The 15,495-nt window shown below is 52.5% G+C and overlaps 1 protein-coding gene across 4 annotated transcripts in view; it reads right to left on the reverse strand.

Annotated features, from left to right (window-relative positions):
• Positions 1-823: 823 nt before the first annotated feature.
• The window catches only part of BCL7A (BAF chromatin remodeling complex subunit BCL7A), a 30,906-nt gene continuing 16,234 nt past the window's right edge, over positions 824-15,495 (reverse strand). For 2 of the 4 annotated variants that reach the window (XM_036823695.1, XM_036823694.1), the window contains 3 exons: positions 14,219-14,386; positions 6,825-7,009; positions 824-3,747 (listed from right to left, as the gene is read on the reverse strand). In XM_036823695.1, coding sequence (XP_036679590.1) covers positions 3,676-3,747; positions 6,825-7,009; positions 14,219-14,386 — 425 coding nt within the window. In that variant the 3' untranslated portion in view covers positions 824-3,675. The remainder of the gene's footprint in view (positions 3,748-6,824; positions 7,010-14,218; positions 14,387-15,495) is intronic. The other 2 variants (XM_036823697.1, XM_036823696.1) reach the window with 1 other exon arrangement.

Here is a 15,495-nt window from a genome sequence, read left to right on the forward strand (position 1 = left end):
AAGCAAACAAGGCCCCTATGATTTGTGTTTTGTCAGGCTGAACTTTCCGTATCAGTTTATTTTGCTGAGCAACCAATCCCGGTAAAAACACTGGAACATGTTAAAAAGGAATGGGGTGGGGAAGAGAGTCAGACAAAACAAAAAGGAGAGAACATTTGCCTGCAGGTCGGTCAATGGTCAACGTGGGTGACTTAGCACAGGCCTCGCTAGAACAATCGTCCCACCCCCATCGGCGGCTCACCCAGGGCCCGGTTTCAGGTGCCAGAGTTGGAAAAGGAGGGACTGCACAGAGAAGAAAGGAAAAAGTCCACTGGGGCAGGGAGTCTGAGCTGAGCGAGAGAAAGGGCCTGAGTTGCTGGGGGTGGGCGGTGGGGTGTGGGAGAAGGGCCCTGGGGCGGTTCTGCCTCCAGCCTAAGCGAGAGTTAAGACAAGTGAAGACAAAGCTGATAGTGAACTGACACCTCAGAGTCCCTGCCATGGGCCAGAGCCTCCCAAAGTCAGGGACGCAGCAAACTTGTGTCCTGGGCCAGGACCCAGGCTGGGGGGCCGGGCGTAGCTGTAATTTACACCGGGGCTCTGACTCGGCAAGAGGCTGTCTGCATAAGGTGGCAAATAACACCCGCCCACAGCATCCAGCAGGTGCTTAGTGATGGCAGCTATCATGACCGACCGACCGTGGGAGGCGGAGGCCACAGTGCCTGCGTGCAAGTTGTGTACAAAGTCAGGGCCACGTGGCCGTGCAGGAGACGCCAGAGCAGCCGGTGGGGGACCTTCTCACCATCCACCGGATTTTACTCTGTATCATGATGCTACAAAAATCGCATGGTGTTCATGATTTGAGTTTTTATTTTCTGAAATGGAACCATTGTACATTGTACAAACCATATCTACTGATGGAATAAATAAGTGAAAAATTATACTGCTGTACAACACACCAAAGACAAAAAATCGTAAGGAAAAGAAAAAATTAGGTAACAGTGAAAAAAGGTCTTTATACCTCTAAGCAGGTCCTTGGCTGATAACGAACATTCCGAACCACGACATCGTTGGTAAAGGGAGGTCACCACCCTATGAGCCGGTCTACCGCCTTCGGGTTATGGGGTAAGTGCCAGCACTTTGTGGAATGTGTATGCAGCATCCCCAACTTCAAGTTTTTCGGGGAGTTAAGTTTGCCCTGGGAGCCCTTGAGGCCGCGGGGCCTGGTGTCCGCGGAAGGCATTCGCTTAGGACCCCCGCGCCTCTGGCTCGCCGGCTGAAAGGTCTTAGATTCTGTGGTGGGACTGGGGGCGAGGGGTGGGGAAGGGCGGCTCTGAGGAGCGAGCCGCGTCGGGGAAGGAAGCACGTCTGGATTTTTGCAGTCTCATCATCCCGCGTGGAAGGCCTTCCCGGCCGGCGTGGATGGAGTGCAGGGCCGCTGGCGCTCTGCCTGGCATGGCCGTGGCGGGGCCCCGTCGGTCCCCGACCCCCGGCCCATTCCTACCTTCAGGCACTTCAGAGAAAAACTAATGACAGCCTCGTATCCTGGGTGTCCTCTTCGTTCATCCTCAACCGTGTCCACTCCCCTTGCCTGTCGAGAGGACCCTGCTGTTGCCACGGATGTGTGCGTGTGATTCTCCTTCAGCTGTCTTGCTTGTAACCTCTCGTTTCCCAAAAAAGAAGAGGAAATAAATATCCAAATTCATCTTTCATCCAAATGGAGTTTTGCTGCAAAGGAAAAAGTTAACTCTAACTCTATAGGGTCTGGAGGTAAAGCCGCCTTGAGATACGCGGAGAGGTAACGCAGGACACAGTTCTCCGCAGAACTGCCTGCCTGAGGGGCGAAATTGATAAGGATTTTTTTTTTTTTTAAGACAGAAACCTTTCGGCATCGCTAACTTCAACATTAAGATTTTCAAAGTTCGTGTTTTTTTTTTTTCTTCCCTTGTTTCAGGAGACATTTTTGCATGAGGTATTTGAAATTCAGGAACATTTTGATTCTTCTTGAAGTGCAGGAAATAGATTGGCTCCCTTAAAAAACAAATAAGAGCCTCACCCTCAGACACTCTTAGAAAATGGAATCTGGCAGACACTCCCCATGGTGGTCAGGAGAGAGATCCACATGTGAAAAAGGTGGTACCTGAATATGCACCAATTAGCCAAAACAGAAACAAACAAACAGAAAAAAAGAATAAAACAACCAACGGAAACCCAGAACCCGGAACCCTCCCTCCCGGCCATACAACTCAAAGGGAGTTGGAACTCCAGTGCAGTAAAGAAAGCTCAGGAAAAGGGTTAAGGTCTGAGGAGTCCGTATAGGAATTAAGAGCAAACCAGGCCTCAGAACCAAACAATTAGGCAGTTTGTCCAAGGTGGGGGGGGGGAGGCATCTCCATTTTAGTGAGAGGAAGCTGTCCCAGTGCAGGCAGGGGATGGAGGCGAAGGAGGGACCCGGCTGCCCCTTTCTGGAGGAGTGCAAAGCTCTCCAGTTCCTCGGTGCCTCGTTTCTGGCCTTCGAGGTCCAACCCTCAAGGCCCGCTCCCCCGTGGCAGCATCTGGGAGCGTCGGCGCACCCGGGAATGAGACACGATCCAACTGTTGGCTCTGGGAGTCGGAACGGTATGTAGAAGCAAGCGGAGTTTGGATTTTGGCCGACTGCAACCTCGCCACCTCTGCAGGTGGGGACGGGTGGAGCTGGGGGGGAGGGCGGCGAACAGAGGGCAGCAGGTGACAGTGAATTTGAAATCCAAGCGACGTCCTATGAGAGAAAGTTCAGCACCAGCTATTCCTGCCGTCTGCTCCCAGCCTCCTCCGCCCCTTTATCGTCTTAAGGAGACAATCCTGCAGTCAGCGGCAGAAGCCAGTCCGTCTTCGGAGGTGTGGGAGAACGCGGTGTGGTGGCGGCAGAGTGGGAAGTGCCAGGACAATCGAAGGGCTCTGTGGAAGCCCTTGGGGACAGTGCCCAGACATCGGAGACTCCTCGGACCCTGGAGGCTGGTGCTGTCCCCACCTGGGGCTCAGGGTGTGTCCCTCAGCCCCCTGGACCAGGAAGTCAGGCTGCCGGGGAGGTCCTGCTCTTCTGCAGCCTCGGGCTCTCCTTCTCCCTGCCTGGTCCGCTCCAGCTGAAGTCCTGGGGCAGGGAGGAGAGAGATGTGAGGACCGGGGCAATGGCTGCCTGAACTGAACCAAGAGGGCACTTGCAAGGGGAGATGCAAAACAACCAGGAAAACATGCCAGAGGTCACCTCAAGGGCACAAGGCACAAAAAAAGAAAGTGGAAGGAATCAGTTGAACAGTGAAAAGCCCCGATGAAAAAGCGAATTCCTGATCGGTACCACCCTCAAATAGCTTACATCGTTAAATAGAGAAGTGGGAAAAAAAAAAACAAAAAAAACAATACAGCAGCAACACAAATGTAATCTTGGCTTCAGAGACAGTGTGCAGACGCTCCTGAGCTGTCGACCCCGCCTTCCCCAGGACAGTCACTTCAAGATTCGAGTGTTTTGCTTCACAGCAGAAAGTTCTTCAGTGTCTGAGAAGTTACGCCGTTCTAGGTTTTCTTGGATTTGCACTTGGTAAACTTGAAAAGTTAGTAGTTCCCTTCGCACCCAACAGGGATCCGCTCGGGTGAGGTTGTTCTAGAATTAAGCCTGCTGATGCATCTCCCGTGAGAAGTGGATCAGAGGACTCAACTCGGTGTCTACATCTCCTCGGAGTTTTGTTGCGACGCCTCCAGTTTCATCTTTTTGGAGGGTGGCACTCCTTCCAGATCCTTGGGGGAAGGAGAAGAAAAGAGAAACACAGGTTGAGACCACAGGAAAGCGACTCAGGTCAGCTGGGAGGTTGCAGATCAGCCCAGGAAGGACCCAAGGGTGGGCGTCCGCGGTTCTGACCCTGTGACCCTTTCGTGGACTCAAAAAGGTTCATGGACCCACGGGGAGCCTCACACCCAAGCTGCTCCTGTGTCCACCAAGCCCATGTCACTCATGTCTTCCAATCTCTCATTAGCTGCAGGGTAATTATATACGCAGTTTCGGGTTTACCTCTAGCAAGCTCGAGGGCTAGACCAACCTGGCCGTGTTAACAACTGCTCATCCAGGGCTCAGCACAGGTGCCCGGCCCGGGGCAGACACTCAGCACTGTGGAATGTACACAAGTCTGTTATTCTGGGGGAAGGGTCGACAGTTGCCACCAAATTCCCAAGAAGTCCCAGGACTCAAAAAAAAAAGAAAGTTCAATGCTCACTCGTCTGCTTCTCCCTCGACTTTCTCACGCCACCATCCCAGGCAGCTCCAACCTGACCCACCACCCGAATCCAGCTCCTGACTTCGCCCGTCCTAACTGGTGCTCCCACAGCTGGCGACAGCACCACCGTCTGCCCGGGGTACAGTGGACCCTGGAGCCCTCCCTCCTCTCCGTGCCCCCACGCCCTCGGCCCACCCCCTCTGCCCTCCGCCTGCCACCCCGTCCACACCTGAGCCTCCAACCCTCATCTGGCTGGTGCACCCGGCCTTGAGCGGAGCCCGAGAGATCTTCTCAAAGTAGCGACCACACGTAGAATACTGTCCCACTGGCCTCAGAAGAGAATCCCAGCTCCTCGCCAGGCAGAGAAGGCCTCCCTCTCTCCCCTTCGTCCCGCCATCCTCCTCCTCGCCCTCCTGCTTCGGCCTCCCCTTGTCCTCAGGGCGGCTCCTGTCTCCGGGCCTGTGCACCCTCGGTTCCCTCTGCCTAGAAAGCCTGCCCTCGCCACCCTAACTTCTCACCCCTCCCACTCCTCCCCGCTTACGCCATCCAGGAGGGCACTCTGCTCCTGTTACGCATCTTCTCACTGCCCCGCTCCCGTTCTCCTGCGGCATGAACCGTGGCCCGCTTGCGTCTGCTGTCTCCCAGCTGTGTCTCTGCGCCCCCGCCCCGCCCCGCCGACCCCATCATGAGCCCCGCAAGGGCCGGGGGACCATGTCTGCTGGCTCACCCTGGCTACCTCGTATCTGGCCTACTGCCCGACACACAGTGGGTACCCAATAAATGTGAAACAGAGCGCCCCGGGCCTTGATGTAGGATGTGTATGAGTTTCTTGAGGAAAACCCTGAGAGCAGGTAGGGCAGGAAGGCACCCCTCCCTTTTCCTTATGAAAGTGATAAAAGCTCAGTCTAAACGTAACGGGAGAAAGCGGGCCGCCGTGCCTTCCGCAGAAGGTGGATCCCATTCAGGTGAAGTGTCTGCAGAGCACTTGCATGGGGGGCGCGGTGGGGGACAGTATGTGAGCTTGGGAGCGGACTCTGGAGACAGGAGGACTGTCCTGCATAAGGGAGAGAGCAGGAGGGAGGGGGTGAGAAAGGGGACGGGGAGCCTTTTTTCTTTTTTAAACAGGAATGGCTGAACATCAATGTCAAGCTGTTTGCTTTAGTGCGGCGTACCCTTCGCCTTGCTTACAAACCTAGCAGCTCTGGAGAAAGGTGGCGTGTCTATGTGAGCATGAAAACGGCAGAAGAGGTCCCATTTCAGGTCTGGGTCCCCGGAAATGGGAGTGGGGGTGGCGTGTTAGAATGGAAGACCCCTGGACTTTTCAGATGTCAGTGGAGAGCATTACATGCCCCCAGGGTGTGGATCAAGGTTTCAAGCTGATCTTTCCTCCACTGAGTTCAAGAGGCCAGGAGACCCCAGCTGCTTCTTGGTTTTACCAGCTCTATCTACATGAGGCTTTGATTTGTATTGTAGTATTAATCAAATGGGCTCGTGCTATGCTCGAGGCTCTGCCTTGTGTTTTTCATTTCACATTGTGAGAATATTTCTTTGTTCTCTATCTGTACCTGGATCCACACACTCTTTTTAACAGCTGCATAGCAGGCTGTTTTATCCATGACCCCAGGTTTACTTAATCCTTCTGATACACTTAGGTTGTGGCCGATTTTCCGCCACTGCAAACACATCTTTCATCAACACCACCTCTGTGTCTTTGGGCCTTTGGAAGGGTGTTCTATAGGCTGAAAGGGGGCTGCAGATACAAGGGTATGGAGATGTGAGAATCTGAGAGGCACTTTCCCTTGCGGAAGGCCTGGTGGAAGGCTCCCCAGAGTACAGACAGACAGAAGTACAGACTTCTTTCTGCTACTTGTCAATTTCTCCCTAGGTATGAAAATACTCAGCAAAGTGGAAACAGTTTTATTAGTTGAAGTTTTGATACCTGAGTCCTCAGACCTCTTAGGTAAGCACAGAGGGCTGACGGTAAAAAATCACCATGGAGGCCGAGGCAACACTGGGGCATCTCGTGCACGTACCTCTGTGTTAAGTGTGTTACCCACATTCTCTCCTCTCGCCCGCACCCTGGCCCCAAGACAGTTCCGTGATCCCATTTTAGCAGCTGGAGATACTGACGCTCGTGTGTGTCAAGTGAAGGATCTGGGATTCGAACCCGGGACCTTGCCTCCTGTCCACAAAGCCACCTGAGCCTGCACTGTCTGATTCAGACCAGATTCTGGCAAACAGTGATGACCCAGAAAGAGGTCCGAGCAGGGGGAGTGTTGTCAGTTGCGAAATTCCAAAGGATGATTCATCCAGCATTTAGGATTTTGAAGTCTTATCTTCCCAGCTCTGAGGGAAGTTGACTTTGGGTCACTGAGACCGGGCAGCGCTTTTGTGGACCCGAATAAACAAAGTGGTGGGGCTGAGGCTGGGATAAAGGACCCACCCCAAGGGCCAGACCCGTGTGTCTCCTCCTTCACCATGGGCCCCAGTGACCAGCTCAGACACAGAAGGATGCCCACGAATCCCGCTCAATGAATACCAGACAGTTCCAATCGTCCAAAGAGCAAACAACGAAACAAAACAGCAGAACACCTTTTGACGTACCCCCGACACCCCAGCGGGCTCCTGGCCGATCTGGCTGCCCCTCTGAGACCTCGACCGAGGTACCTGAGAGATGGTGGATGTCTCTGCAGCCAGACCCACATCTCCAGACGGCTGCCGTTCTACTTGCTCTGAACTGTTCATCGAGTTTTCCACTGAAGACTGTGAATTCTGCTCGTCAGAAGCATCTGAGGGAAAAAGCAAGACGACAGAAGCTGTTTTCAGACACGGGAGATGCGGAGCCAGATGGACCAACTACTAAAAATACCTGGAATTGGGTAGTTTTGTGGCCAGGCGGTCTGTCAGGACTGCAAGGAGCTGGGAAGCCTCTTGCTTATTCTTAGGGTTCTCATTTTAAGCAGCCAGGCCCCACTCTGGCCCTGCGGCCTCTGACCCTTCCCCTTGCACACCTATTACCTACCAAGTGCCCTGAGAGCCCACCTAAAGGATGCTACAGGATGCTTTGTGCTGCGTACACATGGCGCCCTCTGGTGGACACAGCCCGCTCCAACCATCATGGCTGCTGACTCCTCCCTCTTCCTTTAGGGAGCCTGTCTTCTCCAGCTGGGGAATCCACAGAGGTAACTGCCCCTTTGTAAACATTTCTCTTAATAATATGGATATTTTTCTGATTGTCATTGTAAGAAACAGAAAATACAGAAAAAAAAAATTTTTTAAATTAAAAAAAAAAAAAATTAAATCACCAACTATCTCGCCATCCCCAGCTACCACGCCACTAACATTTTAGAGGATTTAGTCCCATCTTTCTGGATGTTTTCTCCCTACATGCATACAGTTCTACACTCTCCCCAAATAGGGATCTCATAGTATTTTGGAAGACTTTCTCCAAAATACATGTCCTCAAAAATTCTGTAAATACAAGAGCCTACAAGATGTCTGCATAGCATTCTATCAAGCAATCACTTATTTAACGAGTCCTGTTTTGCCAGTCATTTGAGCTGTTTCTCATGCATCGGTCTCCCTGCTCCCCTCGCCATGTTCCTTTAGCAGAAGGAAGGTGCAGGCCTTAGCAGGTTGTGTGAGGTGACGCGGCTTTGGAAGAAGCGGGAACGGCTGCTGTACCTGAAGCTTATTTTGGGCACAGAGCGCATGGAGGGAGCGGCCGCATGGTGCTCAGGGCCCAGCTCTGCTTGCAGTCAAGACACCAACAACATATGTCACCCTGATTTGTAAAAAGCGCACTACAATACTCAAGAATGCCTTACTTTCTGGGGTTTCTGAGGCAGAGGCATAACAAAGGGGAAAAATATTCCAGGCTTAAGTTTTAAAGCAGGCAAGCAACATGGGGAAATGGGGGAAAGTAGGCAGCACTCCAGGGCTTGAGGACAGCAGGGCACACAGGGCTGGGGACAGGGCAGGAAGGAGCTGTAGCCCTCCTCCCAAGGAGGCTGACCCTCAGCCCGTCCGTCCCGGGGGAGCTTCGGTTAACACGCGCTCTTACTTCCTCTAAATCAGCAGTCCTGATTGCTCAGGGCAGTGCCAGGAAACCCGACACCCCGCCAGGGTCTGAGCTGGGTTCTCCTGCCGCCACGGGGAGGGTCAGGGGTCCACCTCACTGAGGCCCCTGGGCTACGCCTACCAGCTGGTGTCTGGTGCGGGGGACACAGGGTCTAGAAACCAGCCTGGGTTCTAATACTGCCTCTGCCACTTGTTCCTGGGTCTCAGATCCCTCACCCTCCGTAAAGTCAAGGTTGACAGTAGCCGCCCTGTTGAGCCGCTGTGAGGATTAAATGGAAAGACAGAAGTATCCAAGCAGCAAAATAATCCCAGGTGGGAGTAAATGAGGGATTATCTAGGGCAGAGAAACAAACTCCCCATAAACCTGACATATCTTTGATATTTTTAGTTTTACCTTTAAAATCCATGTAACAGCAGTTCCTCAAAAAGTTAAACATAGAATTCCTGTACGACTCAGCAATTCCACTTGTAGGATAGACCCACAAGAACTGAAAACAGGTCCTCAAACTGACACCTGTACACAAATATTCACAGCAGCACTATTCACGACGGCCGAAAGATGGAAATGGCCCAGATGTCAATTAACAGATGAACGGATAAACAAAATGTGGTCCACCCACACAATGTAATATTATTCAGCCGTAAAAAGGAATGAAGCACTGACACAGGCTACAATGTGGATGAACCTTGAAAACATAATGCTGAGTGAAAGAAGTCAGCCAAAAGCCACATATTACACGACTCCCTTTATATATATGAAATGTCCAGAAAATGTTTCTGTCTTTGTCCACAGAGACAGAAACCAGCCTGGTGGTTGCCAGGGACTGGGGGGAATGGGGAGTGACAGCCAAAGGATACAGAGTTTCCTTTTAGAGTGATGAGAACAGTTTGGAACTAGACAGAGGTGATGACTGCACAACATTAGGAATGTGCTAAATGGTACTGAACTGTTAACTTTAAAATGCTTCCTTTTATGCTACGGGAATTTCATCTCAATTTAAAGAAAAGAAAATATCCATGTTAACCTTATATTCTAGTTCATAATACATGTTTGCTTTAACAAACCTTTGCAATTGTTATCGTCCTCCTTCTCTGTGACTACAGATCCTTTTCTGCCCTACCTGGTGGGCTTTGCAGAGTGGAGAGGAAGGTAAGGGCCCGGTTGCAGGCTTAGAAATCATGAAGGTGGCCGGTCACCCAGAGAGTCACACTAACCCCTTGACCGGCCCAAGAGCGCGGTGCGAACTGGCCTTTGAGCTGGTAGAGCGTTCCAGGCCTCGCTGCAGCGGCCTGATTCTCTTAACCCAACAGCGCTGGAACGCGCTCAGGGGAAATTATTTTCCGAGGGCCTAAATTTAGTCCAGGGAGTTTGGACATTATGTCATTCCCTGAACTCACTCAGCAGTAAACAAGTTCAAAGCAAGGTCAACAGCTGGCGACCAACCAGCCCTGTCCCGCAGGCAGTAGGCCCCAACCTGGGAAGGCCCGAGGGTCCGCCTCTTGTCCTTCCCACAGGAGCTCGGCAGCCCCGGGCCGTGGGCGGGCGGGCCTGGCCGCCAGCGCGGTCCCGCCGGGTCAAAGCTGGGCAACTGTGCCGGCCCACAGGCCAGGCCCGGCCAGGAGGGACCCCGGTGTGCTTCCCACCTGGACCTGTGATGGGGCGTGGGGCTGTGGATGGTAGGGTAGGTTGTGGAAGCACCGACCCCAGACGTAATCCCGCAGCCGAGCTCTACCGGACCCTTTAGGGCAAAGGAGCCGCAGACCCCAAACATGGGAGAAACGAGGCCATGGCCAGAAAGTAAGAAGCCACTGGGACTTCCTGGCGGTCCCAATGCAAAAAAAAAAAGCAAAAAAAAAAACCCAAAAAAACCAGCAGGCAAGAAGCCAGGAGTGGTCCGCACCGGGCCCCGCAGGCCCCGCCCCCAGCTCCCCCAGGATCGCTCCGCCCTCCCGCTGCCCCACCCCCACGAGCCCCGCCTCCTGAGGAGAGGCAACTTTTATTGGTCTCATCTTATGAACGAGGAAGCAGGAAGGCACACAGGAGGTGATGCCGCTGGCCTGAGGCCACTCGGCCAGCAAGGGTCGGCTCGGATGTGACTAGCTCGTCCTGTGTCCACGGCCCCGTCCCAGCACCTCCCCCCGCCAGGCCTGGGCGGGGGGCCCCATGGGGACGAGAGGGGATGCCCACGTGCTGTACACGGGAGAAGGCGGCGCCAAAGTCCCTGGGACAGAGTTCTCAACTGGGGACGACTCTGTCCCCTGCTCCCCCAGGGGACATTTGGCCCCATCTAGAAACATTTTTGGTGTCACGACTGGGGGTGGGGCATGCTACTGGCATCTAGTGACAGGGGTGCTTCTTAACACCCCGCCACGCACAGGACACCCCACAGCAAAGACTCATCCGGCCTCACATGCCCACAGTGCCCAGGCTGAAAGGCCCTGCTCTGCCGTTCCGCCCACCGGCTCGCTGGAGGAAGACCCCGCAGGGCCTACGGAGGGCGTGCCCTTCGTCTCCACAGCCCCCTTCCAGGGCCGCGTCGTACACACCCACTCACACCTGAGCAAAGAGGCAAAGAGGCGTGCACACAAGACTCCCTCCAGCACTGTCGGTGTAGGAAAAAGACAGAAACAACCCAAATGACCACCAACGCGGGGACTATTTAAATAAATCATGGCACATTCACGTCATTGAATGATAGGCTGGTAAAGAAAATAAGACAAATCCGTGTGTCCTAACGTGGAATTATCTCCATGGTGATGGCTAAGTGAAAGCGTTCTAAAGAGAAAGGTTATCATCTCATACAGATGCTTCTAGGTGCAGACTACCTCTGGAAGGCTTCAAAACAGACTCAGCAGCGGTCCGCCCTGAGGAGGGGGAGGACCCTGGAGAGCTGGGGGCGCACTTCAGTCTGCGTCCTAATTCATGGTTGTTTCCCCTGTGTAGGGTTACCTGCACCCCCTGCACAGAGGTGCTCCTGGCACATGGACATCTTCCCCCGCAGGTCCCCAGGCACTGCCCTGCAGTCCCTTCTGCCTGGGTTGCTCAGTTCCCTCCTACCTCTGCTCATCCTTTAAGACTAAGTCAGACAGCACCTCCTCTGGAAAGCCTTCCAGGCTCCCTTTCCTTACTGCATCTCACCGTGAGCTCAAAAGCCCCCTTAGGGGCCAGGCAGTGCCATGAATGAGTCAAATATTTAATTCAGACACAAATAAGCTTTGTAAAGAAAATCTAAAGGAATATTCTCTTCTTCCTCAAAGAAATGTGCATTCCCCCAACCTCTCAGCCTTTTACTTTTCCACTCTTACTAGAGAAAAAGGTTCAAGAAACATATTAACTTTCCTTTTAAATCAACAATGAGAAAAACAGGGAATTCCCTGGCGGTCCAGTGGTTAGGACTCTGTGCTTTCACTGCCAAGTGCCCGGGTTCAATCCCTGGTCGGGGAACTAAGATCCCACGAGCCACGCAGCCAAAAAACAAACAAACAAAAACGGAAAACAACAGTGATCTCACGTTGTAATACATGGCAACTGCCTTTGGCCTCAGCGTCAGGGAGACAATAGGGCGTGGTGGGGAGTGTGGTAACTGGTGAATGTAGGTCCTCTTGGCCCTCTCTGGAGAGGCAGCCACATCTCTGCTCTAGCTGGTTGCTGCTCAATGGAAATGCAGGTCCAGTATTGCCAGATCTTCCCACTTTTCAAGAGAGGCTGGAAATCGATCTTATTTTAAGTGAAACTGCTCAACTTTTAAATTTCGGCATTGACAACCTGCTGTAAAGCACAGGGAGCTCAGCTCAGTGCTCTGTGATGACCTAGATGCGGGGAGAAGGAGGTCCAAGAAGGAGGGGATATAGGTATACATAGAGCTGATTCACTTCATTGTACAGCAGAAACTAACACAACATTGTAAAGCAATTTTACTCCAATAAAAAAAAAAAATTTCGGCATCGAGTTCCAATTAAAAATAAAAACACCACTGGGCTCCATGGTCACACCCGCACACCACATGCTTGATCTAGTCTGTCTGCGACCTCTGTAGACTGTAATTCTCAGCTTCAATGCTTGTCTTGTCCATGAGTTCTTGGGAGTCAGGAGTGGGACTCAGCTGACTGTCGCCCAGGACTGGCATGGAGCTTTGCATGGGGCTGACGTGGGTGAAGTGTGTGGAACGGAACGGAAGGGGATGTGAATGAACTCCACAACACAGGACGGTCTTCTCCCAAGGAGATGCACGCCCTCCCCAAGCATCTGGAAGCCCGGACTCCAGGCCAGCTGCCTTGCCCCACCAGGTAAGAGCATATCAGCCCGGACCTCTCCCTGGAACCCCAAACTCTGCACTCGGGCATCTGCAGGCACTCCAGATGGCCCTGGCCCTGCCCCTCCACACTCCACACCCCGCTGGCCCCGCCCCTCCACACTCCACACCCTGTCGGCCCCGCCCCTCCACACTCCACCGGCCCCGCCCCTCCACCTCTCCCATCACAGGTGGCGGCAAGGCCGTCCCTCCAGGTGCTGAGAGTCACTCTGCACTCCCCTCTCTCACAGCCCACACACCACCCATCGAACACACTCTCACCTCTGCCCCCGAAACACACCTCGATATTAGACAATCAGGAACTACTGTTCAGTTTCTTAGATGCAATAATGGTCATCGTGACTACGTAAGAGAATGTCCTTATTTTTAAAAGATGCATGCTGAAGTGTTTAGAGACAGAACGTCATAAGGTCTACGACTCAATGTCAAATGGCCTCAGAAAAAAATACTTTTAAGCAAAGCAAAAAAAAAAAAAAAAAAAAAAAAACCAAAACCAAACCACAACCCCCCTCCAACAAAAACCAAAAACCCCAAAACATTAAACGTTAACAACTGACGAGTTTGGCTGGTGGGTATACAGGAGAGTATTATACTATTTGTTCAATTTTTCTGTATACTGGAAAATTTTTCATTTAAAGAGAATCCAGAGGGACTTCCCTGGTGGTCCAGTGGCTAAGACTCTGCGCTCCCAATGTAGGGGGCCCGGGTTCGATCCCTGGTTGAGGAACTAGATCCCACATGCCACAAATAAGTGTTTGTGCGCCGCAACCAAGACCCAGTGCAGCCAAATAAATAAACATTAAAATAAATAAATAAATAAAAGACTCAAGATTAAAAAAATAAATACATGAAGAGAATCCGGAAACCTCAAAATAAACAAACCGATACATACACATATACACGTATACACACGTCCTCCACCATCAGACCCCTTCTTACCACCTCATCAGCCACCATCCTCTCCCATCTGGACAACTACAGTAGCCCCCTCGCTGGTCTCCCTGCCTCCGCCCTGGCCTCCCCATTATCTGATCTCAATCACGGCAACCAAGGTGATCCTTCATATCACGGCATTCAAACTCCCAAAGGCTCCTGTCTCACTCAGCAATAAAGACCCGGGTCTGTGAAGTGGCCCATGAGCCCTGACACTCGAGGTCCTGCCTCCTCTCTGACCTCATCTCGCTTGTTGAGACCCTCATGCCTTCTCCTCCAGCCACTCTGAGCACGCTTCTGCCACAGGGCCTTTGCACTGCCCCCAGTGTTCTTCTCCCACCTGGCTTGCTCCCTCCCCTAACCTGAGCCTCGTTTGCTCTCATGTCAACTTCTCAGTGAGGCCTTCCCTGACCATCCTGTTTAAGATGCAACCCTACCCCACTCCCCTTTCTTACTTTATAATTCTCCAAAGCACTTATTTTCCAAATATTACATTGTATGATTTTTTTAATTGCCCCTCAAGAATACGAGCTCCAGGCATTACACCTTTCTTCTACCGTCACCTTCTGGGGGCTGGCACTTGGCAGGACCTCCTTAAAGACCCTTCCAACTGCCTGGCTGAAGGCTGGCTGGAGAGAGGCCCCTCCAAGCCCAGCCCCTGAGGGCACATACCTTCGGCCCCGGGGAGCTCCTTGCCATCGGCCTGGGCCTCGTCCGCCTTGGCGTCGGTGCCATCACCGGGTGCGGCCGAGTTGGGCTCGGGAGCGGGGCTGGAGTTGCTGCTGTTCTCCTGCTTGATGGGGGAGGCGTCTGCAATGGAGCTCTGGTTGCTGTTATCGTCTGCACGGGGGGAACAGAACCACAGCGTGAAATGCCGCGGGTGCTGACTCAAGGCGTGGGGGGTGGGGTGGGGGCTCAGTCCCCCCGGCCTTGCTGCCCACAGCCCGACAGGATGCTCTCCCGGGGGAGGAGACCCCTCTTCCCCCTGAGGTCCCTGAGCTGCCCACCCAGGGCCTCCCCACATGTCCTGCGCGGGGTGGAGGCTCATCTGAGCTCCCCCTCCCCGACTCACTGAGGGGACTCCTGTGTTAGCGGCAGCCGACCTTAGACGGTGGCCCAGCACATTGAAAATCTTTGGGCCAAAAAAAAAAAAAAGGGGACTTCCCTGGCAGTCCAGTGGTTAAGAATGCGAGCTCCCACTGCAGGCAACACGGGTTCGGGTCTGATCCCTGGTCGGGGAACTAAGATCCTACATGCCACGCGGTGCGGCCAAAAATAAATAAATAAAACAAAATCTTTGGGGGTCACGTGAGGTCTCATTCTGGGTGAAGAAACCAGACATCCTGTGGGCCTGGCTCTGAAGCACTGCAAAGGCCAAAGCGTGGTCCCACAAGGCAGCACTGTCAAACCGTTTCATCGGATCTGATCCAGCTCTGGACCGATTCCACTCGATACAAAATAAAAGAGAGAGAGAGAGCAACAAGTTCACAACAGAAAGTGGATATTCTATAGGACAACCGGCCCAGGCTTTCCAACACGTCAATGCAACTAAAGAAAAAATAAATAAAAGGAGAAGCAGGGAAGATTACTGTCGTATTACAGATTAAAGAAATTTAAGAGACCTAACAACTAGGCATGACGTGTGGAGTTCACCTGCACCCTGTTGTGAATGTGCCAGCTCTGAGAGACATTTGGGGACAAATGGGGCATCTGAATACAGTCTGGAGTTTAAAAGTAAGGAATTAATTTTGTTAGCAGTGATAATGGTACAGTGGGTAGATAGAAATGTCATTTATCAGTGATGTGTGCTGAAGTGTTTAGGTACAGACTTAAGTATCATGATGTGGGGAAATGTACTTTAAAATCTTCTAGCACGGGTTGCATACAATTGTCAGAATTCCCTGAATTTTACACTCAAGAGCTGTGCATTTTTTTACTTGTAAATTGTA

This window comes from Balaenoptera musculus, chromosome 14, assembly GCF_009873245.2.
Source record: "Balaenoptera musculus isolate JJ_BM4_2016_0621 chromosome 14, mBalMus1.pri.v3, whole genome shotgun sequence".
NCBI classification, from domain to species: Eukaryota; Metazoa; Chordata; class Mammalia; order Artiodactyla; family Balaenopteridae; genus Balaenoptera; species Balaenoptera musculus.